This window comes from Peromyscus leucopus, chromosome 7 (assembly GCF_004664715.2).
Source record: "Peromyscus leucopus breed LL Stock chromosome 7, UCI_PerLeu_2.1, whole genome shotgun sequence".
Taxonomy (NCBI): domain Eukaryota; kingdom Metazoa; phylum Chordata; class Mammalia; order Rodentia; family Cricetidae; genus Peromyscus; species Peromyscus leucopus.
This window is the reverse complement of record NC_051069.1, coordinates 15,217,835-15,243,979: the sequence shown is the minus strand read 5'-3', so window position 1 is coordinate 15,243,979 and position 26,145 is coordinate 15,217,835. Positions and strand designations below refer to the sequence as shown.

The following is a 26,145-nucleotide window of genomic DNA, read 5'->3' as shown; positions in this document are numbered from 1 at the left end:
TGCATGTGTGCTACACATGTGCCTGGTGCTCTTGGAGGCCAGAAGAGGGCTCTGGATCACCTAGAACTGGAATTGCAGATGGCATGAGCTACCCTGCAGGGTTTAGGAATCAAATTCAGGTCCTCTGAGAGAGCAGAAGGTACTCCCAATAGCTGAGCCATCTCTCCAGCCCTCCTGTTTGTCTTTTGATTTTATGGTTTGAAGAACATTTTTGTGTGTGTGGCAATGGCTGAGATGTTGTTAGGTTTGAAATTTTCTGCCTTTTCTGAAGGCTTCTGTTCCCTCTGGCATCCTGAAACAGAAGGAACTGCAGTGGCCTGGTGTGGTCCTCAGACTCTTCACCTTGAGTGAGAAGGAGCCTCTATTCATCTATCTCCATCTCTGGTGGTTTGAATGAGAATGCCCCCCCCCCCAGGATGATTATGCATTTGCATACTTAGTTCCCAGCTGATGAACTATTTGGATGATGGACTGGGAGGTGTGGTCTTGTGGAGCAGCTGTGTCACTGGGGAGTGGGCCCACACCAGGCTCAGTGTCTGTCTGTCTCTCTCTCTCACTCTCTCTGCCTGCTGCCTGTGGATCAGGATGTAAAGCTCTCAGCTACTGCTCCAACACCATGCCTGTCTGCCTCCCAGCGTGATAATGGACCAACACTGCAACTGTAAGCAAGACCAGAATTAAATGCTTTCTCTTACAGGTTGTCTGGGTTATTGTGTCTCTTCACAGCAAAAGAATGGCTATGAAGACAGTCTCCAACACCTCTGACCCAGTGCCACTCTTGACCTCTCTGCCCTCCAGCCAGAGGTTAGCTTCTTCTTCATGTGTCACAGAAAGCTCTAGGTGTGACACACATAACTGGTGACCAGTGATTAAAGTGCTGCTCACTTTCCCCCCTTTAAATAGGGTTTCATGTAGCCCAGACAGGCCTGGAACTCCCTAGGTAGCTGTCATGGTTAATCTTGGTTGTCAACTTGACTATATCTGGAATTAACTAAAACCCAAGCATCTGGGCACATCTGTGAGGGATTTTTCTTGTTGGATTGAAGCAGAAAGACCCACCCTAAATCCAGGCTACCTCTCCTGGTGGCAGTGCACAGAAAAGGACATGGAAGAAGGAAGCTTTGCTTCTTACCTGCTTGTCCTCACTCTCACAGGCAAGTTCATCTATCCTGTTCCTGAGCCTTTCCTTCACTGGGGCTAGAACTTATTTCCTCAGGATTGCAACATGGACTGAAAACAGACAGCTCTCTAGGACTTCCCTGAGACTCTAGCACCAGATTGGGACTGCTACAACATTCAGTCTCATGGACTGAACAATTACCAGATCCTTGACCACTGTTCGACTACTCCAGTGGTTCTCAATCTTCTCAATGCTTCAACCATAAAATTATTTTGCTACTTCATAACTGTAATCTTGTTACTGTTATGAATCATAATGTAAATATCTGTTTTCTGATGGTCTTAGGCAACCCCCATGAAAGGGTCTTTTGACCCCAAGGAGGTCTTGACCCATAGGTTGAGAACCATTGAGCTACCCAGATCACAGCCAGTATGCCACTGTAATAACTTCCATATACATACATACATACATACATACATACGTATTCATTCCACCAGTTTTCTTCCTTTGGAGAACCTAATACAGTAGACAAGGATGACTTTGATCCATCGTTTTTGTTATTGTTGCTGTTCTAATACATGACCTCACCATTATAGCCCCGGCTGGCCTCCTCTTCTTCTTCTTCCTCCTCCTCCTCTTCCTCCTTCTTCATTTTCTTTTCAAGACAAGGTTTCTCTGTAGTTTTGGAGCCTTTCCTGGAACTCGCTTTGTAGACCAAGCTGGCCTCGAACTCACCTCGAACTCCACCTGGCTCTGCCTCCCGAGTGCTGGGATCAAAGGCATGCGCCACCACTGCCCGCCTTAGCCTCTACTTCTTAAATGTTGGGATTAAAGGTGTGCCACCATGACCAAACTGATCCATCTTATTTAAAAATTAAAAATTGGCTGGATGGTGGTGGCGCACGCCTTTAATCCCAGCACTGAAAAGGCAGAGGCAGGTGGATTGGATCTCTGAGCCTGAGGCCAGCCTGGTCTACAGAGTGAGTTCCAGGACAGCCTGGGCTACACAGAGAAACCCTGCTTCCATAAATATATACATTTTATGTGGTGTCTGTGTGCACATGTGTGACAGCGCATGTACAAAGGTTAGACAACTTTGTGAGTGGCACTCTCCTGCCAGATCACACTAGGTGTCAGCTGTGGGGCAGGCCCTGGGGTTACAGGCGCGCACCATTACATCAGGCCCTCACTCCTTTTAAGACATTTATGTGGAGGTCTGTAACATGAATTGCTAAGTGATCTTTAAATAAAAAAACCCAGTACAAGATATTGAGGTGAAAGCTGAAAGATCAGAGAAGCAGAGCAAGCCACAGCCACCAGCCGCCTCTTACCTCACCAACTCCTCAACCCGAAAGAGCCTCAGCCGATAGGCCTTTAGCTGAAAGGGGTTCCTCAGTCGAAAAGGCTTTAGTTCCTGTTTCCAAAAGTCTCATCTACCTTTCTCACCCTGCCATATTACTTTTTGGCATTAAAGGCGTGCGCCACCACTGCCTGGCTGTTTCTCTCATAGACTGAGTCAATCTCATGTAGGTCCAGGGTGGCTTTGAACTCACAATGATCCAGACGGATCTCTGCCTCTGAGTGCTAGGATTAAAGGTGTGTGCCATCACTGCCCGGCATCTATGTTCAATCTAGCAATTTGTCCTGTTCTCTGATCTTTAGGCAGATTTTATTAGGGTACACAGTATATCACCACAGAGGTCAGAGGACAGGTTGCAGGGGTGTTTTCCCCTCCCACCGTATGGGTTCCAGAGATCTAACTCAGGTCATCAGGCTTGGCAGCAAGCACCTTACCTGCTGAGCCACCTTGCTGGTGGTTTTTCTTTTTTCAGGGGACAGGATCTGGCTATGCATCTTATGACAGCTTGAAACCCAAGATCCTTGTGCACAGTGATGGTACACCTCCCTGGCTAGTGAGGAGCATGCACCTGCTAAGGTTCCAGTAGCTCTGAGTGGCAGTGAGAGGGGATGTGCAGACAGCGAGCTGCTTGTGGTCCTGGATGGAGGGGGCATTAGCAGCCCATGCAGGCCCCGCCCCCGTACACTTCCTCCCACCACGCTGTAACACTGCTCAGCCTGGCAGTGAAGACCTACACCCAGCCTGACATCTGGGTCTAGGTCACCCTTCTAGTCCGTGCCCTTGCTGTGGGATGTCCTGTATGCTGTAAAAATGTGTTGCTAGGACTGATTTATAAATAAACACTGATTGGCCGGTAGCCAGGCAGGAAGGATAGGTGAGACTAGCAGAGAGGAGAACTGGGGGAACAGGAAGGCGGAGTGGGAGAGACGCCAGCGCCATCCAGGGAGCAACATGTAAAGGCAACAGGTAAAGCCACAGAACACGTGGCGACATAGATGGACAGAAATGGGCTGAGTCAAGAGTAAGAGCTAGTTAGTGGTAGGTCTGAGCTAATGGCCCAGCAGTTTAATTAATGTAAGTTTCTGAGTGATTATTTTATAGGTTCAGGAGGAGTGAGGGACCTAAGACACAGTTCATGAAGTCCCTTTTCACTCTGAAGGATCTTGTCAAGTGCAAGTCAGTGAAAGACACCCAGACCTCATCATGTGAAGAGGTAGAGCTTTATTGAAATATAAACATTCAAGAACATGTAAGACAGAAAATAACCACGACATATACAGACACGTGCTGTGAGAGGACGTCTGAGGTATTTATTCACTGCCTAGGCTACCATGTGCTATCACATTTTTTTTTTCTGGTTAGAATACACACAAGACACGGAGAGGAAGGCCGCCATCCTGCCACAAGGCCTTCAGGACTACGCCTGCAGGGGAGCTCCAACTGGGCCAGAGCCCTAACGCTGGGCACACATGGGCACCCAGCTCTTGCATTTTCTGGCTAGGAGCCTGTTGCTGGCTTGAGGGCAGTGAGGGGGGCATGGAGAGGGACAAGTGGACAGCTGCCTGGGGAAAGAGAAAGGAGTCGATGGTCAGAACGACCTGCGCTGTCCCCGTCTCCCCGTCTCCCCTGGATAAGAAGGGTCTATCCTTCATGACTAAACCCTGAGACACCCTGGCCAAACAGACTTCTCACAGCACCAGACCCCAGGTGTCTTCTGAGGCCCTAAGAGGGTGAGACTCCAGTACAGGAGCCAAGTGTGTGAGTTACTGAGTGTGTGTCCTGGGGCAGGGAGAGGAGTCGCAAGTCAGCAGTGTGGCGCTTGCCAGGCTGAGGTATATTTGTGTACAAGCTTTTGGTTTCCCTTTCTTGTCCTAGACAGGACTGCTGGGCCATGCTGTGGTCTCCACTGCACAACCTGAGTAGTCCCAGTGGGAGATGCTTTGTGTAACAGAGTCGAGGACACTGGGGTGAGAGTGGAGCCTTTCTCTACACAGTGGCCTGTTCCAGCTATATGCTAAGGGGAGACAGAGCTCTCTTAGCATCCTCTTAGCACCCTGGGGCTCAGTCTCAGGCAGGGCCCAGAGCCATTTGCCTATGCCCCAAGGTGAGGGCTCCTGAGGCAGAGAGATACCCTGCCTTATTGTCAGCTGGGGTAGGGGCAGAAAGAACCAGTGTGGTTTCAGGATCCACCAGCAAGCATGGGCCCCTCCATCCCATCCTCCTGCTGTGGTGATCCCTGAGTCACCCCGCCTGCTCCACCTCTGGCTAGAGCATGGGCAGGTTGGAGGGAGGCTGGCTGCAAACCGCACCTGGCTGGGGTGATCTGCTTTCATTTCTTTGGTGCTACAACAGCAACAATAAAAATTAAAAAATTAAAGTCAGCAAAACACATATAAAAAAGATTACAGAGATGCAAATACTTCCTGAAGACTCAACTATCAACAATTACAAATCTGAGGTATTTCAGTGAGCCTGACATCAGTGTGTCTGGGGCTGGTGGGGCGGAAATGGCCCCAAGAGACGACGGTAGGGGCCAGGGACAAGTGGCATCTTGGGAGAGCTGGCCAACATGGGCAGGCAGGGAGCTGAGGTTTGGGGATTAAATGGAGTCTTGTCGGGTAGGTACCAGGGCCCGGGTGGGTGCCATGAGCTCTTCCTCCTTTTCATGTGCAGAGTCCCTGAACCTGGAGCCTGTCCTCACACTTCTTTTCTTAGAACAAGAAAGAGAGTAGTACTCCAGGGCCCTGAGGACTGAAGTTAAGACCTGGGTTGAGAGACTCATGCCCAAAGAATAAAGCAGAAAGCGAGGAGGACGGGGAAAGCCCATCCCCATCCCATGCTCAGCACAGACTCCTAGAGCCCCAAATGGGATTTAAACACTGGGGGACTGGGCTGATCCTGGGGTGAAGGCAGAAGGCAGCCGAAGGGAAATAAATTAAGGGAAGGAAATGGAAGCCTCCAGCCCCGTGGCGCCTGACAGATTGTCGATACATTGCTCTGGGATGGGAGGTGGTTGGGAACGCTGGGGAAGCTGGATGCCCAGATGCCCCACCCAGTTCTCCAGGACAATCCCTGATTGGACAACGCTCTGCCCTGCCTCCCCCCACCCCCCCAAGTCTCTCCTTGTCCCCAGAGTACAGCAGAACCTGAATGGAGCCTGGACAGATGGACACTTCCAAATTCAACATCTGGCCAGATGGTGTCTGATGTGGGCTCCATGAGATGAGGTAAATTCTGTGCATCGATCTCCCTTACTCTCTGCAGGAGATAGGGAGTGGGTGCTGGGTGCTGCTATCAGAGGGACCAGCTGGTGGAGGGCTCTGCACTGGGGGTGCCCCGGGATGAGGTAGGACTTGGTGAACAGTGAGAGCTGCTGCTGCCGCTGCTGCTGCTGCCGCCGCCGCCACCGCCACCGCCACCGCCGCCGCCGATGCTCTGAGGAGCAGAGCCTGCAATGAGGTGGACCACTGGTTTCTGGGCAAACAGCACACCTGGGGTGGGAGGAAAAGCAATATGGGCTCAGGAAGAGACTGTGGCTCAGTTCAATTAAACAAGGGATGATCGCTGGCCTGACCCTGTGTGCTCCATTCTCCTACCACACCAGATGTCAGCGGAAGCCCAGACAACTGTCGTCAAAGGCTCACACACTGCTGAAGGCCAGGCATGTAATGAGTATCTCTGCTGGAATGACATAACTGTCCTGGGCTGATGGAGCTGCTGTAGGACATCTCGAAAGTCTGGAGAGGAGCAGAAGCGCAGCCCAGAAAGGGCTTAGTGGAAAGTGTGGGTCTAGACTGCTCAGAGAGAGAAAGCAGCACACGGAAGAGATGACGGCCAGGGAAGCCAAGACATAGCAACAAGAAAGGCTACTCCATTGGGGCTGGGGGAGGTGTGAATGGTTCAGGCAACAGTAGAGTCAAGGAGGTGGGCGGGGCCTTGTATAGCTATAGGAACTCACTTGGATGCCCTGAAGTTTTAAGCAGAAGAAGGACACCAAGACATTTGGAACTCAGGATGCTCTCTGGGAGGTCAGAGGATGAGGATACTCAAGTCCTAGGAGGCCTGCAGAGGAGCTGGCGCAGCAGCAGCAGCAGCAAGCATTAGTGTGAGAAGCATGTAGAAGGGAGCTAATGGAGGATGGTGGCCTGGAGTCTCAGAACCACCCTTACGTTCCTGGACACCCATCCTGACTGAGAAAACCTGGGGCAGACAGGGCCAAGACAGGGGAGTGGTCCGTTGTCCGAGTGTTGGGAGCCCCAACTCCTGACCCTCCCTATTCTGAGGGCAAAGGAGAAAGTTACCCACTTCTTCCTCTCAGGAAGATGACAAGAGGGCGTTGAGATCTAGCCAGAACGCCCAGTTCCTGTTCTCTTTAGGACGCAAACCAGGCCCAGATGTCCCAAACCACATCATGAGTAGGCACAGGGTACCAGGACAACACAAGAGACTGGCAAGCCACAGTGGCATGGCTGCTTCTATGAACCCATGCTTCCCTGGGCCAGGGCTATTTCTAGGGAAATACTCTAGTTAGAATGCCAAGGTCTTACTGGTCTGTGAGCGGATGTTCACCAGGCAGCTGGCACACCTCATGCCCTGGTGAAAACAGGCAGATGTCACCAGCCTGAGCTTGCACCCAAGCCTGTCCCTAAACAAATGGAATAGGCAGAGATTCGGGGTTGGGGTCTGTTGCCTATGTGAACTCTGTTGAACACCTTTGAAAGATCTGTTAGTTAGAGATACAAACCCAACTACCCACCAAAATACTGCAGGCAATTAGGCTAAGGAGATCGAAGTGAAAAATGGCAATGCCTCTAGGGGTCAAGGCTGCTTCTGCAGCACTCAGATTCACTGCTGGGGTGTTTTATTTATTTCTGACAGGGTCTCATTCTGTAGTAGTCTGGCCTTGAACTCATGATGTGACTGCCTTAGCCTCCTGAGCACTGGAACTGCAGGTATATGCTACTACACCTAGCTATGCTGGTGCCATAGTCCTTGGTTTATTTAAAAAAGACAGGAGATGGGGTTGGAGTGATAGATCAGTAGTTAAGAGCAGCGGCTGCTCTCCTAGAGGACTTGGGTTGGATTCCCAGCATCCACACAGTGCACAGATATACATGCAGACAGATATACATGCAAACAGATGAAACACTCATACATTACAAAATAAAAGACTTTCTAAAAAAAGACATGGTGGCACAAGCTTTTAATCCTAGCACTCAGGATGTAGAAGCAGGAGAATCTCCAAGTTTGAGACCAGCCTCTTCTACAGAGCGAGTTCCAGGGACAGCCAGGGCTACACAGAGAAACCCTGTCTCAACTACCCCTGTCTCAACCACCCCCGCCAAAGCACATACCTACCAAAAAAAAAAAAAGCCCTTTAATGAGTCTTTTGCAGTCAGGGAAATGAGTCTTGTTCTCTAGAAGATTGTGCATGGTAAGTGGTGACCTAGCTCATAATGTATGCTGAAATGTGTGCATAGGGATGTTGACAAGTAAACCCTCATACTAAATTATAGCTTCAACTAACCAGCCACTGACTGGAAGGGTTCCTGTCACTATAGAAGACTGGTCATCCTATCAGTCTATGCACCTACAGTCCAGGATCTCTGTATCTTAGGAATCTTGAGTCAGTGAAAAAGGACACCCCCCCCCCCAACACACACACACACACACACACACACACACACACACACACACACACACACACAGCCCAAGGTATCTGAGGGAACCAGACAGAGCAAGCTGGGACTGTGACTGGCAGCCAGCATGGGTCTCCCCACAGTTCCAGGGGCCTACCTGTATAGGTGGTGCCATCAATATCCACAGACATATTGATGCTCCCAATGCCGCTGGTAGTCAGGTTCAGTGCTGCAGCCGAAGTCTCTGCTCTGTCTTCTGTGAATCAGAGAACAATGGACCTAGTCAAGCTTCCCGCAGTCCTCTGGTGCTGCTTAGTCAAGCTGGTCTGTGGTCTAACACTCTACTACCTTTTATCATAGGACGGACAGCAGAACCAGCCTCACCAACTTCCTACTAAGTTATTCCCCAACTTTCAGAGTGAAGGGACAGCAGGCCAACCCTGAGTTACCTATTATACACCAGCCCCAGAAAACAGCCTTGGGCTCCTCCTGTCCCTGGTACATCTGAACTGTAAGGATCTGAAGAAGGAGCTTTTGCCTCCAGCCCTTAGCCCTCCCAGCCCTGTGGGCAGCTGGCACACAGGGCTTCTGCCTGGCTCACCGACCCCTGCCTTCCTTTTTTTTTTTTTTTTGGTTTTTCGAGTCAGGGTTTCTCTGTGTAATTTTGGTGCCTGTCCTGGATCTCGCTCTGTAGCTCAGGCTGGCCTCGAACTCACAGAGATCCGCCTGGCTCTGCCTACTGAGTGCTGGGATTAAAGGCGTGGGCCACCACCGCCACCCAGGTTGTGCATGGTAAGTAGTGACCTAGCTCATAATGGATGCTGTCTTCTTCTTCCACAGAGTCAAACATTCTTCCATATGAGTTGCCTTTTCCACTGGCCTCTAAATGGTTCTCTCTGCCCATCATCCAGGAGGACTGCCTGGGAATCTCAATGGCTCCTTTCACACCTACCTCCCTTCTTAGCATACAACTACCCATGTTTGCTTTGACAGAGAGCCACGGCAACAATGGCGTAGAAAGGGAGAGCAAGGAGAAGAATGAGGGAAATGGAATGCGTGTTTTAGGAAGAGAAGGTAGAAAACTAGAAAAATGGGGGCAGAGGGGGAGATGTCACATGTACTGCTAAACTTGTATTGCCTACTTTGTGTTCTTATTCCTGAGGCCATCGGTGGTTCCACTATTTCTCAGCAGCCTACATCTGGTAAGGTGGTGGGACGATGCAAAGCCTGTACTTTAGACAGAGCAAAGGCTAGGAAGGGTTGGAGGAGAACAACATCTGTCTCCTCCATGAATAGCCACTTTCCTTCTTGTTAGATTCAAGGACTTCACTGCCTGAAGCAACTTCTGACCTAGAAAACATCAGGGTGGTGAGATCTTGGCAGGCATGGAACCTCCAGTGGCACTCTTCTGGGGTTTTCTAGGGCAGTGAAGGCAATGGGAACAATGGTTGGAGAGAATGCTTCCTAAGCCAGGAGGTCAGAATGTGCCTAGAGCCACCCAGCCTCGGGGCCTTGAGTGGAGCTGGGGTGCGGAAGGCATTAGGAAGGAAAGATGGACTTACACATTGATGCTTACCCCTGCCATTGATTCTCATCTTCATGGGGAGCTGCCGCGCCATGCTCAAGAGGTTGCGCTGGAAGGCCTGCTGCACCAGGCGCTGCTCTTCCTCTGACAACCTTGATGCCTTCTTCTCAGGGGGTTCCCCTGATTCTAGACGCTCCCGTAGCTGATCCAGTGTGCCTGTCCGGTTGCCAGCCTGCTGGCCTGCCAAAGTCCCAGGCACAGCCAGGCGATTTGGCACAGGCACTGCAGTCACTGGGACTCCATCACCTGTGAAGGAGACGGAGCTAGACTAATCTGCAATGACTCACCCCTCCGCCTCAATGCCCACCCGGACAAAGGGAAACTGGGCTCGCTTTCCCTCCTCCAAAGGCCCCGCTCACCTTTCCTGAGAGTAGATGCTGGGGATATCCGAGGGCTACTGGCACTGGTACCACTGCTGGAGCCAAGCCCAAGGATGGAGAATCGGATCTTGGGGGGCGATAGAAGGGCAGGGGCCCCAGCAGTGGCAGCACTAGCAGCAGCGGCGGCGGCAGCAGCAGCAGCAGCGGCAGGAGAATAGCCAAAGAGGGAGGAGCTATAGCTGGGCCTCCGACCTTCCCGCCGATTGCCATCAATGGCTGCCTGTAGTTCAGCTGGGGAGCTCAAGGCTTTCTTCTCACACTCATAGGCATAAAGATACTTCATGTACCTGCAGAGGGAGGGGAGACAGTCTACAACACAGTACCAGAGACTTTAGTTTAGTTGATGTGTCTTTGGAAGCAGCCTTGATCAGGCAAGAGCCAGGGTGTGGGATGTACAGCAGAAACAGAAAGAAAGTCTGGGCTCACTGGACACATTCCTTCAGGCTTCTCTAGCACTACTTAGGTATACACACTGCTTGAATCTGAAGCATCAGTCACAAAGGGAACCTTTGCTAACATCTTTCCCACTGGCCTCTATACCTTTGGAATCCCCTTAGATGCCTGTGTTTTGCAACACCTTCTTGGCTTCTTATGATTTAGTCAGGCTGGTCAAACAGGAGCAATTCTTCCCACTGGATGGGACCCAAGAGGGCTGCCCTTCTCTGTGTGTGCCACCTGTCCCAAGGAGCCCTTCTTTCCCCTGAAACACTGACATTCTAATTACAGCTACTTCTACTAGGATAGTCCTCATGGATAAACCTTCCTCTTTACGTTTACTCATTGTGTGTGTATGTGTGTGAATATGTTATGGGCATGAGCACATGCATGCTATGGGTTGGTATGAGAACCACTTACAGGAGTCCTCTTCTATAATGAGGGTTGGGTCCTAGGGACTGAACACAGGTAGTCAGTGTGGCAGCAAGCATCTACCCGCTGAGCCTTCTTTCTGGCCCCCAAACCTTATCATCTTTCTTCTTCTTCTTCTTCTTTGAGACAAGGTTTCTCTGTGTAGCCCTAACTGTCCTGGACCTCGCTCTGTAGACCAGACTTGGCCTTGAACTTACAGAGATCTGCCTGCCTCTGCCTCCTGAGTGCTGGGATTAAAGGCGTGCGCCACCACCCTTTCAATAAGGCCAGGGCATGATACCTGACAGATATGCCAACTGTTCATTCACAGAGCAACTAGAACATTCTGGAAGAATGCTCTCCGCTTTGGCTTTTGTTCTGCATGGCTACTCTCGGACTTACTGTCTCTGTCAACTCTTGTGACTAGTCAGTCGGTGACAAAACAGCTCAGCAGCCGATGAGCTGGACTGACCTGAGACCGAATGCAGGCTAAGAGGGGCCACTCGGGTGGTTCTAGTCTGCAAAGAGTGGGGCAGAAGCCCAAGTCTGGATTTCAGGGCCACTGGCCCAGTGTGACACTAGCTAAATTGATTAGCCCAGGGCTGTTTTTATAATCTACAAAATGGGAAGCTATCTATTTGCTAGGACTGACTGTGAGGTTTAAATCACACAGAATAATAAAGTATTGGCATACAATAGCCATAGTGAGCACAGCTTTTCAGGTCTGAGGGGCTCATCTCAAAGGCTCCTCACTGTTTCAGGAATTGGACTCCTTTCTTCCCTTTCTCGACTGAGGGCTAAACAGCCTGTTATGTGCTCAGTTTCCTTCTTAGCCCTGGCCACTCACTGGGTCCTCAGAGTGAAGGCAGCACTGGTGATGGACGTGGGCAGGTTCAGGCCTTTGGTGATCTCCCTCCAGATTTTCTTGTTGATGATCTCCACCAGGCCCCCCTTCTCCGTGACCAGTTTATAGAGCATGTACAGGTCCAGGATCTGCTTGGCCATTATGGGAATCCGGTTGATAGGAGTGCCTGTGATTGTCCAACAAGAGAGAGGGCTATGTCAGTCAGGCTGAGCAAGAAGGCGTCAAATCTGTACACACCATCAGCGGGCTGGACACAAAGCTTGTGAATCTCAGAAGTGTGATCTGATTCTAATGCCCTAGACAGCAGTTAGACTCAGTGCCAGTTCTCTCCAAAATAAGCAGGACAGGCCCAACTCAGGGGGCTGTGGCCTGAAGCAAATCCCTTAGCCTTTCTGATCTAGATGAATTTAGAAGGTGTTTTGTTTGTTGTCAGAAGCACGATCTCTTCTAAGAGTTTGGCAACTTACTAGAGCCTTTGAAGTCAATTTCTGCTCAGGCCCTGTTGACCATCCACCTGCCTAGATCCCTGCTAGTGCTGAGAGCAGTTGAAAAACATGCTCCTACATGCCTTTTCTCCTGAGACAGGCTGGAGAAACATGTTTCCTTTTCCTCTTGTGACTAGCCAAGTCTAAGTAGCTACTGGACATAAAGGTCTCCTAGGGAATAGAAGCCACTCAACAATTCTTTCTCCACTCACTAATCACTCTTCCCCCTCCCAGCCTCTGAGAGAGGGAGGGTCAGAGCAGCTTCCGCCCACTGGCCCAGAGGGAAGTGAAAGGGATCCAGGGACTTGATTAGGAAACCTGGCACTGGGCAGGAAGGGCTACTAATGAGCACCGGGGGACAGAAGTAAGGGAGGGGCCCAGGTCCTTTCACAGAAGGCTGGGATGCTCGTCAGGAGGCGTGATGGATGACTGTCATTTGGCAGCCCCGGGATTAATGATCTGGAGGTCAGAGGGGAGAATTCCACAGAGAAGGGTCAGCATCCGGGGCAGTGAATGAGACTTGTTGCCTTTTGATGGCAAACTCCTCTTACTGTACATGGGCTGCTGCTCCTGCCCTACCCCTTCCCTGCCCCCATCTTACTGAGTTGCCTCAGAGTGGCAAGCCAGCCCGAACAGAGGCTGCTCCTTTACAGGGCTGCTCCTTTATCCCTTAGCTGAACATTAGCTTCACCAAAAATAATTTTTTTTGGAGGCAGGGTTCAGCTAAGTTGACCAGGCTGGCTTCAATGTAATACCCTCCTGCCTCAGTCTCCAAAGTGCTGGCCTTCTGGGACGTGACAACACATCCAGCTCATCAGCTGTTTCATAGGGTAATCCAAACAGGAGAATGGAATGGAGGCTTCCCCCACTCCTAAAAACTGTCTTATGTAGGGGCTGAAAAAGTGGCTTAGCAGTCAAGCGCACTGGCTGTTCTTCCAGAGGCCCTGAGTTTGATTCTGGACATCCACATGGAGGCTCACAACCATCTATAATTATAGTCCCAGAGGATTCGATGCCCTCTTTTGGCCTCTGTGAGAACTGAATGCATATGGTACACAGACACATCCAGTACAACACCCACACACATAAAATATATGGGCATGGTGGCCCATGTCTGTAACCCTAGCACCTAGGAGAGAAAAGGGGCTAGATCTCTGTGACCTGTGGGTTCAAGGCCAGCATGGTCTACACAGAGAGTTATAGTCCATTGAGGGTTACATGGTAAGACTGTCTCAAATAAATAAATAAAATTTAAAAAAAAATCTGTATTTGTGTATGTGGAAGTCAGAGGACGTCTTGTGTATCCTCCTCAGGAATGCCTCTAGCAGGTCCCCATTTCTGAGGAGAAAGCAGAGTGAACACAGCTATGGGGGATTATTACCCTGGCAGCATCAGGGCTCTTCATGTGAATGGGGAGGCTACTGAGCCTTAAGACCTTTGTCTTGACCAGCTGTTTTCTGACCCCTGTGGCAAAAGGTCATGAAGTTAGGTTTAAAAATGCACAGGTAAGGGCTGGAGATGGCTCAGTCGCTCAAGGCTAGGCTCATAACCAGAAATGCATAAGTAACCCAAGGAAAATGACATATGACTCTAACTCCAGGCACTGAGAAGCCTGTGACAAGACAATCTCAAGTTCAAGGCTAGTGTCTGCTACATAGACCACTGACCACTGTCTCTAAATATATCACTAAAAAGACAAAGGAAACCAACACAAATTAATACAGAAAATTCCAGATACCTGACCGACCCCTAAGACTCACAGCTCCAGTCAAGCACTGTTTTTCTGTGCTGTTCTCTACAGTGAACCCATTCCTACATGAAGACAAAAATGCCTGAGATGGAAGAGTGGTGCAGGTCAGGGCTGGCACCACCCTCTTTCGTAGGCCTATCCTGCAGAATCTTCCAAGGCATCTTCACACGGATGACTTGTTACTTCCAAGTCAGAGATGTGCACACTGGCCTCACCTTCACCTCCTTCACCTGGCTCCCTTACCCTCTCTGCCTTCTTCCTCCCAGCAATACCACAGTCCTTACAAGTGAGAAAGGAACTTCTAGATCGGTTCTGGCTATTCTCATCACCCACTTTCTGTAGCTGGAAAATTTCTCTAGTCCTGCATGGTCCCACAGCTGTTATAAAATAATCATTTAGAGGCTTATATTAATTTCAAATTGTATGGCCTATGGCAGGCTTCTTGCTAGCTAGTTCTTATAACTTAACCCATTTTTATTAATCTCTAAGTTGCCACGTGGCTGTGGCATCACTGGTCTGCTGGCATTTTGGTTTTTTGGCAGTGGCTGGTGTCTCCCTCTCCTCTTTCTTCTCTCTGTATATCTGTTTGGATTTCTCACCTGCCTCTAAGCTGCCTTGCCATAGGCCAATATAGCTTTATTTTATTGACACATATTCATAGCATATAGAAAGACACACCACAGCATTTCTCCTTTTTTGTCTAATCAAAAATGAAAGTTTTAATTTTAACATAGTAAAATTACATATAATAGAATAGTTATCAAGCAGGAATTATAGTTAAAATATCTAGTCTGTTTTTGTATTTGGCAAAATAAAAGAAAATATTTTATCTGTCCTATATTTGTGAGTCTAAGGTTTCATATCTAATTTACCTTTTATCATAACTAAAGAAAAATTATAGTTATTTAGTCTTTAACTACATCAAAGACCCCAGAAGGATATAATATTACCTAAGTAAACAAGAAGTGTATTGTAAGCAACAGGTTGTTGGGAGGCTCCACTGCCTCTTCCTCTGAGGTACCTTTCACAAGTATCTTTCCTTTTTGGACTGGGCCACCAACCTGGGTCAGGTCATTGGCTCACCTGCAGCAGCCTGGATTCACACCTATGATCTGCATGCTGTGGCCAGATCATCTTCTACTCTTTTTTTTTTTTTTTTAAAGATTTATTTATTTATTATGTATACAGCATGTATGACCAGAAGAGGGCAACAGACTTTATTACAGATGGTTGTGAGCCACCATGTGGTTGCTGAGAACTGAACTCAGGACCTCGGGAAGAGCAGTCAGTGCTCTTAACCTCTAAGCCATCTCTCCAGCCCCCATCATCTTCTACTCTTACTAGGTATTTCACTTGCTTATTATTTTTTTAAATGATTTATTTATGCATATTTTATGTTCATTGGTGTTTTGCCTGCATGTGTGAGGGTGTCAGATCCCCTGGAACTGGAGTTACAGACATTTGTGAGCTGCTATGTGGGTGCTGAGAAGTGAACCCAGGTCCTCTGGAAGAGCAGTCAGTGCTCTTAACACTGAGCCATCTCTCCAGCCCTTCACTTGCTTATTTAAAAGTCTACAAAGCCTCAGGGCTTATCCTATCTCACACAACTAGGTCATATGATCCACATTCACCAATACCCCATAAAGATGGTCTATTTTCAGCAATTCCCAGTAACTGTTCTCGTTCTAGTCAGTCGAACCTTCTCAACACTAACCTCAAGCCAAGCCCACTTTTGCCTCTACTACCCCTCCTCAGTTCTGACAGGACTTATCTCCATTTACGTCTCCATGCTGTCCGTTCTTCAGTGTCCACTGCCCCAATGGAGAACTTTCTTAAGATTTTCTTTTTTTTTTTTTTTTTTTTTTTTGGTTTTTCGAGACAGGGTTTCTCTGTGTAGCTTTGCGCCTTTCCTGGAACTCACTTGGTAGCCCAGGTTGGCCTCGAACTCACAGAGATCCGCCTGGCTCTGCCTCCCGAGTGCTGGGATTAAAGGCGTGCGCCACCACCGCCCGGCCTTAAGATTTTCTTTTTAATGACTTGTTTTTATGTGCTTGTGCGTGTGTCTGTATGAGGGTGTCTGATCCCCTGGAACCGAGAGTTACAGACAGTTGTGAGCTGTCATGTTGGTGATGGGAATTGAACCTGGGTCCTCTGGAAGAGTAGCAGGTGCTCTTCTTAACCGCTGAGCCATCTCTCCAGCCCTGGGACAACTTTCCAACTACTTCAGTTCACACAGGTTCTTTCCCTCTCATGATTTCTGTGACACCCTTCCAAATTCAGCAAACTGCTCTCATTGTTTCATATCTGTTCAAATAGTTTCCCAGGACTGTTAGCTGCATAAAAGCAGGGACTATTTTTCCTTCATGCTCTAATATTATTGTGGCTAAATAAGCTTATTAGGCAGATTAAACAATAATGTTTCTTTCTGGGAGTGATGGGGTACATGGCTGTAATCCCCGCACTTGGGAGGTGGAGGCAGGAGTTCACTTTCTACTACACAGGCCAGCCTTGGACAACATGAGACCCACTCAATGAGACTCATTACTAGCTTTGAATGTCTAATGGTGACGGGCCTGAACAGGCTGTCCCCTCTCAGGTCCTGCCCTGGATCATTTGGATCACAGTCATTATTGAAGAAGCTCAGAATGAGCAAGGTCTTTGCTCTGGCTCCCAGTTACAAAGACTAGCAGAAGATGAATGGATGCAGAGGCAGGTAGCAGTGTTGGCAAGGCAAAGCAACTGTTACTCCATCAGTGGGAGGAGTGGGGAGGGGAAGTGCACAGAGAAGATGGCTGGGTTACAGAACACATGGCTCATCTGTAGCTGAGCACTTGACCAGCACAGCAGGGGTTACCATCCGGAGATGCACTGTTCTTCAAAAGGTCTGTGGAGAGCCAGATACATTTCAGATCACCATGTCTGAACAGCACTGTTTTCTTCTGGATTATTTCAACACTAATACAATTTCCGAAAGAAATAATGCATCCTACTTTTTGAAATGGTCATCATTCATCTGGAGCCAAGGCAGGTGTGCAAGATGAAGGTGCCAGTGTTCTCTCTCGCTCTCAGTGTTGTTGTTTGAGACGGTTTTGTGTAGCCCTGGCTGTCCTAGAATCCGCTCTATAAACCAGGCTGGCCTTGAACTCACAGAGATTCACCTGCCTCTGTTGGGATTAAAGGTGTGTGCCACCACTCTCAGGCTTATCCTGTTTTCCGACTGAAAATGAGGTGTGGGGACAAGCCAGACAGCCTCTACTGTAATCGAAACGTCTCTGCCAGCAGTTCCTCAGAAAGGATTTTCACGTTCATGTGAAGCAGTCACTAGGCTGGGCTCTGGCCACTGGAGGTCTATGAAGGGCAACACTATTGCAGAACACTCAGGTATTAGACTGGGATGGTCGGGGAAGAACACAGACCTGAGAAGGTAAGAGGGCCAGAGCAGTGTTTGAAGTCAAAGTGTAACTTCACCAGGAACTTCACTCAGCTCACCCACAGGGAGAGAGAGACCCCTGGCAACTATCTCCTCAACCAGAGACTGCAGCTATGCGCACAGAAAGCCAAGGTTCTGTTTCCCTTCACTGCTCAGACACTCGGGTTCCAGAAGAGGTTCCTGAACTGAGTCCATAGGAGGACTGCTACTATCTGTCTGGTTTAAGGCATGGCTCCCAGAGCAGGCTGGCTCCTGAGCTCCCTCAGAAACACAATGTGCTTTTCTTACATTATCCAGATAAACCACACAAAAACCTGCCTTGCCTTTGATTTTCCTGACAAAGAGGAGAACCAACTGGAATCCTCAGGCTGGTCTCTTGGCAGTTTGCTTTGTACTGAATGGACCTGGAAGCCGTTTCCCTTGTCCAAAGGAGATGCTACTATGAAGACAGAGGGAAGTCTGCTGGGGGACTGTGCCAATATCAGAGTGTGTATACATGGGAGATGGCAGATTCAGGCCACAATTTCATCTGTGAAACTGTCTTGGTTAGGGTTTCTATTGCTCTGATGAAACACCATGACCAAAAGCAACTTGGAGAGAAAAGGGTTTATTTGGTTTACATATCCTAAACCACAGAACACTGAGGGAAGCCAAGGCAGGAATCCAAACCTGGCAGGAACCTGGAGACAGGAGCTGACTCAGGGTCCTGGAGGACGGCTGCTTACTGTCTTGCTCAGCCTATTTTCTTATAGAACCCAGGACCACCAGCCCAGGGGAGTCCTCAACCACAGTGGGGTGGGCCCTCTTCCATCAATCACTAATTTAAAAAATGCCCTACAGGCTTGCCTATAGCCCCATCTTATGGTGGTATTTTCTCAACTGAGGATCTCTCCTCTCTGATGACTTTCAGTTTTTTTTTTTTTTTTTTTTGGTTTTTTCGAGACAAGGTTTCTCTGTGTAGCTTTGCGCCTTTCCTGGAGCTCACTTGGTAGCCCAGGCTGGCCTCGAACTCACAGAGATCCGCCTGGCTCTGCCTCCCGAGTGCTGGGATTAAAGGCGTGCGCCACCACGCCCGGCCGACTTTCAGTTTTAAAGGCTTAAGAATGAATGAGTCAGCTGGGCGATGATGGTGCACACCTGTGATCCCAGCGCTCAGGAGGTGCAGAAGCAGGTGGATCTCTGTGAGTTCAAGGCAAGCCTGAGCTACAGAGTGAGTTCCAGGACAGGCTCTAAAGCTACACAGAGAAACCCTGTCTCGAAAAACCAAAAAAGAATGAATGAGTCAAAAATTAAAATAAAAACTGGTATTTGTAATTATTACTGAAAGTGGGGGCTTGGTTTTAGGAGCCTGCCTGAATTAGGGACTAAGGCTGCCATATGACCTTGGAAAGGTTAATTAGGCCTCTTCTCTTTTGAAGGACTACTGTGAGACTTAAGATCTGGTCTAGGAAGTTCATGTCCACAGCAATGGCTGCTTCCCCAGATTTCTGGAGAAGGGAAAGGGTCTCTGGCTGCTCTCTGGTCTATGTTAGATCTTTCTCTATGCCAGCAGTCTCTGCTTGAGAGGGGGCTGCAGCAAGGAAGCAAACACCCATGGAAAAGAACTCTGGGGGTTGCCCGCCATGGTGGCCCTGCAGGAGAGAATCTCTACTCTAATGGAGGAGGGGGTGTCTGGGGGGGGGGGGAACTTGACAGGGAAGCCTGTGGACTGTCAGTCACTGCTATCAAAGCAAAAGCTAGGATTGAGGGTAATTAATCATGCTCACTCTGACAGGAATCCAGGGCCTTATCTGTACCCCAAGAAATGCCACTGGTCTCTAGTTCCCTCCTCAATAAAGGAGACTGACAGTTGCAACAAAGAGGGCCCTTATCAGATTTCAGCCAGGGAGCCTAAGGCAGCCCCAGGGACGGATGTAAAAGGCTTTTATGAGGGCAAGGGACCCAAGCAAAGCCTTTGAGACTCCTGGGGCTTTAACCCTTGTTGGTGGGAATGCTGCTGGACAGTACTAATAGGTTAGAGGTGTCATCAGGAGCTTCCAGTGTAGATATGGCTGGGCAGAAGCTGCTCCCTGGCCTGGTACCTTCTGTATCACTCAGGTGATACAGATGTAGCTGGAGTAGGGAAAAGGCAAAAGAGAAAGCTGCCTCTGGCTCTAGACACAAAGATGGGAGTCTAGGGGAATGCTGAGGGGAAGGAAGCCCCTTCCTTTCCACCACAGAGAATGGCCTGTTCCAATGAAGACCAGCAACCATCTGGGCAAAGAGATTCAAAGGGTGTTTTCTGCCTACTGGTCAGGGGTGAGGAGGGCCCAGGACCTAGGGTGTGGCCCTGCCAGGGATCCTTGCTGCTTTTTTCCTGGCTTTGAAAAGGGTCATTAATCACACCCATAGCCTGACTGTCAAGACAGCCAACCAGGGAGTCTAGAGGAGTTAAAATCCAAGTTAGACTGGGAATGTGTACAGGCAGGCAGGCAGGCTGGCATCCCCACCACTCATTCATCTGTATATTAATCCTTGGCCTGTTCCTTGGGAACAAGAAGGGAAATAACTAGTGATTTCTTTCTCTGACTACTTTATGAAGAACATATCTTCCAATAGGAGCTTGGGTAGCAGTGTCCAGCAGTCTGCAGCAGTTTGTGCTATGGTATTCCACAAGGAAAGGCAAAAGCAAGAACATGCCAATATACATTATTAGAATAACCAATATACTTAAGCCCTCGGCCTCCAAATGCCCACAGCATGGATCTGTAACTTAACACATGTGAAGTACACTAATCTGAGTAGGTCAAGGATTTTCCACAAGCACCCTCAGGTTAGAATATGAAAAATTTCTAGTTTCCCTCAAAGCCCTTCCCTCCTAATAACATTCACCCTCCCACCCTACACCAGTGTTGAAGGTGTCCATCATTCTGATGTGCTTTTTCTTGAACTTTATATAAATGAATCATAATGTAATAATCAGAGTATAACCGTTTGTGTGTGTCTTTTGCTCCACATTAGGTCTGTTAGAATTGTCCTGGGTGTGCCAGTAGCAGTTCATTCTTATGTTGTGTGGTATCACATTATCTGATTGAGACAAGACTTATTACTCACATTTACACTTCCATCAGAAATGAGTAAGATTCTGGCTGCGCTACAACCTGGGGAGCTAATTTTAAATGAGCCTTTTTTGATACTCCAGCTTGGGTTTGCTTTAGGTGATGTTACATTCTGCTGTGATTAATAATAAAGTCATGGCTATGACCATACCATCTCTTACTTTATAGCAGAGTGCCAGCTCAGCATGCAAAAACCGCTGAGTTCAAAGGTTAACAGGGTTTGAAGGAGGTCGGCTGTGGTCCACCTGTTTGTTTGTTAGTGGATCACATCTTGCCAAAGTTCAGAGGAGAGGGACAGTAGCTAGGCTGGGACATACATGGCTACCTGCTTCTTCTGCCATCTGTGGCAACAACCTCACGGATCCTCACCTTGTCCTAATGGTTTAATTGGGCCAAAAACCTCAGCTCAGGCTGTCTATAGCTGACTCACACTACAACAGAGGGGACAGAATACTATAAATAATTTAATTTTACCATGTGTTAATTCACCAATGCAGGATTTTGAAGGGGAAGGGTGAAGTTAATAAAAGTGGGGAATTCAAATTAATTGTACTACTGAAAAAACAGACTCCCTTTCCCATTATTACGGACAGCTGGGAAGGTATAGGGTATTAAATGACAATTAGAGATGGGAGGAAGGAAAACAGTGTACTTAGCAGCAGCAGCTGGATCACCTGGGGGAGAGAAAAGGCTCTAATTCAAAGACTAACCCTGAGATTATCACCGATTTGCATTTCAGGCTCTCACTTGTAGAACTTTGAAGATAAAGCTTCCAAACCCATCCCATCTGACAGACAACATCTTAAGTCTATTAGAAAGAGTGTCCAGGGCACAGAGCATTTATGGCAAGATACCAGAGCACAGAAGAAACCACCTCCACCAAAAGGCAGAGCAATATATGTCAGGAACATTTCCTTGCCTGAGATGGATAGATAAGCACACAACAGAAGGAAAAACACTCAAATTGCACTTTGAGGCAGACCAAGCTCTTTTCCCACAGTAAATTCTTTGTATGTGCACATCAAAACTAGATCTAACAATCCACTGGGGAAAAACCAAGGCCAGTTTGTGGCCATGATGGAACTGGCATGAGGGCAGATCTGTGAGTAAGGTCTTGATAAAAAATGTCTTCCCTGTAACCATGCGGTTGCTTACCCTGAAATGTCAAGAGTGGGGATGGGAATGTAGAGACAGAAAGGACAATTTGCTAGAGAGTATTCTGGGTTTCTTCTGAGTCCACTGCCTCATCCTGCCTCAGCAAATAGCAGATTGCTGAGTTGTTACCTTTGTCCTTCCAAGAGATACAACTGACCTGGAGATGATGATTCCCCTTGCATGCAACATTCTACTCTGAGTTAAGCAAATCCTCTACTAGACAGTGGCCAGTGAAGTGGTGGGTACTCTATGTTACCGGAGGGACAAGACCTGCCTGAGTCTCTAAAAATAAGCCATGGGTTTGCTGTTGTTAGGGACAAGTCTTTCAAAGGCAGGGCAAGAAGTAAAGAGCACGGGCCTAGGACTTGAGACCAAATGCTAAGTCTTTTGCTCTTTCCCACCGAGCTGGGGCTCTTGGTGGCAAAGGATCACATAACAGATTGAAAATACTCTGCAGAGTGTATGGGATAATATTAAAAATAACTGTAAAATCACACCACCATTACTACCACCACCACCACCAGAGCTCACACTTCTGTTTTCCCTCTCAAGGAAAGAGCTTTTCTTTCTTACAGAGGTGAGAATGCAACCACCTACACATGGCCTTTGCTATCAGACTTACAAATTAGCCCCTCCCCTTGGGCACTGGAAAACTACAGGAGTATTGTATAAGAGAATAAGAGCTCAGAAACTACCCACAGTGAGCTAAATTAGCAGACAACTGTATTTTACTTTACTGTTTGGCTTTATTTTTAGCCACACACACACACACACACACACACACCACTCCTTGGCATATATATAAAGCAAAAAAAGGACACTAGAGCTTTGAAATCTAAACATCATTCTGAGAACAATGTTCTGCATGGAAAAGAGACTCTTAATGCAACATACTGCGTGTAACTCAATTTGGCTTCAGTCCACAAAAGAAGAATGTGTTATTTAGCAAAAGGGAAGAAACATTTGGTCTTAGAGAACCTTGGGTATTTTCATAGAATTATTTTGACAGAGAACGACTAACAGCTTTTCTTGTTTCTCCCCAAGGATAGCAGTGGCCTGTAGGGAGCTTAGCAGAACAATCATGGAAGAAGAACACAGAAGCTTCCATACTAAGTGAACCTTCAACATCTTACAGATAAGGAAGGTGTGGCCAAAGAGAAGGCTTTTGCTTAAGATCATGGAAAAGGGTGGATGTTTGCCTGGCTTTGCACAATCCACAGCCTTTTCCGTCTCTGAGGGCCTCATTTCCTTAGGCCAGCAGGAGCTCAGCCCACCGTGATCTCAGGCTCCTCTCCTGACAGACTGACCTATTGGGAGGGGAGGGGCCACCAGGGTGCAAGTAACTGGGCTGGGCCTAGAAACTAAAGGCCAGAGGCTGAAAGGCCCATCTGTTGCAGTCAATTCACCCAAATGTGTTAACAGGCGGGAGGCAGCACAAAGCAGCAGTTACAGCCTCTGCCCCTTCCCACATGATGGCTGTTTTTATCACCTGCAGCTGCAGTCATTTGTGGCGGCCTGCTGTGTGCTGCCTCCCTCAGAGCCCTGTCTACTTCCTCTGAGGTGCTTGCGGTATGGAAGCTGCCCAGCCCAGGGGAGGGAGCATCACCAGGACTTTAAAATCCAGGCTTGTATAATAAGTCCAGAAGTCCGGTGGAATCAACTGCTGCCGAGATCCCAGCTTAGGAGACCAACACTTCCAACACCCTACACAGTCCACTCTCAAGAGTGGCTAGTAAGAACAGACAACACCTGCTTCCCAACTCACTCCTCGACTCTAACCTAGACTAGTAGCTAACAGTGTTCCATGAAGGAGGCTCTGGGCCCGTCTCAGAGACAGTCTCTGTGCTCCGGTGCCATGTGAGCTCCTGGAGGATGTGCTTTTTCCATCCTTTCAAGCAGGAGATGGGTGGGGAGCCTGACAAAAGCCGACCCTAAAATGAGGTAAGATGATTTCCATGGAGGTTTTTTTTTTCCCTGCAGAGAAAACTTTCTACTTACTCTTTCCAATGACATGGCAGCGGCTCTTTCTGGAAGGCAATTTCCCCACAAAGGCCATTTACAATATCTAGAAGCATTTCTTTCCAGGATTTCTTGTAGCCAAGGCTGGCTTCCAATACACCATGTAGCTGAGGTTGGCCTTGAACTCTGATCCTCCTATTTCTACCCCCGAAGTGGAGAGATTACAGGTATATGCTCTATACCTAGCTTCTAGAGACATTTCTAGGTATCATGGCCGAGCACTGCTATTGAAATTTACTGGGAAGAGGCCAAGGATACGGCTGATATTCTACAGTGTACAAGTCTACTTCCACAAAAAAAGGATAATCCAGTCCCTAAAGTCAACGGCTGCTAAGGCAAAGAAAATCTACATTAGAGTAACTAATGAGCAAGGGATTCAGTTGTCTTTACTCTCTTGGTGATGCCAGCAAATGGTGAAATAGTTGGCGAAAGTGCTGAAGACCAACATCCCCAACAGTTGCCATCCCTCAAAAACACGCTGGATGACTAGCTGTCGGCCCCAGGACAGCAAGGCCGTGAAGACTGCTCCCTACCACTGACCTACACTACAGTATTGCTATGGAAATGAAGCAGATCTACACCAGGCTCCAGGCAGCTCAGCCACCTGCAGAGCAAGCTGAGTCAGGAGAACCAACAAGATGCTCAGACAGCAAACAGCCTAAGCACCACCTGCCTGGCTCCAGAGATAGAGGGATGACAAAGTGACTGCCCGTCCTCCAGGAGCCACAAATCTAAAGGACACATGAAGGAGTAAACAGTTACCAATCTTCACCCATGACTAGGCTGCTCTAGCTTACATTTTCTTTTGAAAGCCCTTCTGGGAAGAGAGAAAAACAATAAAGTAGAAAAATAAAGCAGTGGAGCTCCACCGCTGATTCAAATCTATATTGCTATGGCAGCCCTCTGAGACGGGATCAGCGCCTGGCTTTGCACCAGCTGGGCTTGTGGAGCTTGTAAATAATTAAAAGGTAATTGGAAGGCGAGCCCAAAGTATTAAGTGGATTTCTCTCTCTCAGGGCACAGGGAGTTTCCCTGCTGCCAGTCACATTATCTTTCAGGGCTGTATTTTTGTTTGTACTCACACAGACCAGCTCCAGATAACTGTTAGAGGAGCAAACTAATTAGGGCTGCATATTACTGCTCCGATAGGCTTTGGGACAGAGGAACAAAACCTCTAACCTTTCTACTGTCTTTTAAAGCAACCCAGCAGTGAGTGCTCACTACCACGAAGGCACAGGCTTTAGAAAAAAGAAGCAAAAAGGAGAGGAGGGGGCCGGGAGAGGACTAAGGAAAGGATGCAGGGAGAGGGAGCGAATAGGAGCTGTGTATTCAAGAATATTTAGCTGCTATCATAGCTCAGCCTAGAACAAAGAAAAAAACCATTTCCAGATCTTAATAAAGTTGCTGACAGACCTCAAAGAATCTGTGATCAGATATTAGCAGGGTTCTAGGGAAGTGGCTGGTGGTGGCTATATCTTGAGGGTGATGAACGTGGAGCTACATAAATTATTGAGGGTCTTCTCACAGGGTGGCTGGAGTTCTGGCCATGCTTCCTGAGGCCTGACCTAGCTGGTGAACCCATTGCTGTGACAGGATATAAAGCCAGGAAGTTGAGTCACTGGGCTCAAGAGTCAGTCACGACATGGTCCAGAGTGCAGCCAGCTCTAGGGGTAGTGTGGAGGCAGAGGAAGATAAAGAACCTCCAAGTGGGTTATCAATGGATGTCGGCAGACTCAGCAGTTAACTTGCAGGAATATCCCAAATATGTCAGAGATCCACTAGGTTATGTTGGCCCTTCCTTTTCATGGGACATTTTACACTCTCCAGAACCACCAGAAGGGTCCCTATGGCTTCACTTACCTTTCTCCGTCTAGGTGGGACTAACTACACCAACAGTACATGCCACATGCTTTTCTAAATGAAGCCTGAGGCAGCTATAAGGCTACACACAATCAAAACATATTTGGATTTGAAATGTCTCCAGAGACTAGTTAATTAGAAGAGAGACAAAATTAAGGCAGGGCCAAATCCATCTTTTGCTAAGGTCCTTTCTGCTCCCTTCAATCTGGCTGTCAATTATTTAAATAACCCGGGGACAGGGAGGAGTGAAGGAGGACGAGCAATAGTAACACAGCAGTCACTCAGTGAGCACTTAGTTGGGACAATGAGAGGCAACACACTTACCCCTCTTCTGCATAAAGACAAAGAGGTCATCCAGAAATTCTTTCCTTTCAGGATCACCGTCCAGTTCATACAGCTGCAGGCCAGACCCCAAGAAAAAACCACAATGAAACATCCCATCTCACTGCAGGTGTCATCCCAGAGATACTACAGACATCTGAGTAACTATAGATGTGACTCATCTGCCACTCACATCTATCTGTACGTGTAGGGGAACAATGCAGCCCACTGC

General features: G+C 48.3%; 1 protein-coding gene across 4 annotated transcripts in view; it reads right to left on the bottom strand.

Annotated features, from left to right (window-relative positions):
* Nucleotides 1-3,681: 3,681 nt before the first annotated feature.
* The window catches only part of Arid3b (AT-rich interaction domain 3B), a 50,888-nt gene continuing 28,424 nt past the window's right edge, over nt 3,682-26,145 (bottom strand). The window contains exons 4-11 of one of the 4 annotated variants that reach the window (XR_005091945.1): nt 25,917-25,989; nt 11,778-11,961; nt 10,064-10,371; nt 9,696-9,950; nt 8,277-8,375; nt 5,627-5,971; nt 4,790-4,823; nt 3,682-4,042 (exon numbers count right to left, since the gene is read on the bottom strand). Coding sequence is in view for 1 of the 4 variants with exons in the window: in XM_028865107.2 (XP_028720940.1) it covers nt 5,775-5,971; nt 8,277-8,375; nt 9,696-9,950; nt 10,064-10,371; nt 11,778-11,961; nt 25,917-25,989 (1,116 nt within the window). In the remaining 3 variants the exon portion in view is untranslated. Of the gene's footprint in view, nt 5,972-8,276; nt 8,376-9,695; nt 9,951-10,063; nt 10,372-11,777; nt 11,962-25,916; nt 25,990-26,145 lie in introns of all 4 variants that reach the window. The other 3 variants (XR_005091944.1, XR_005091943.1, XM_028865107.2) reach the window with 3 other exon arrangements.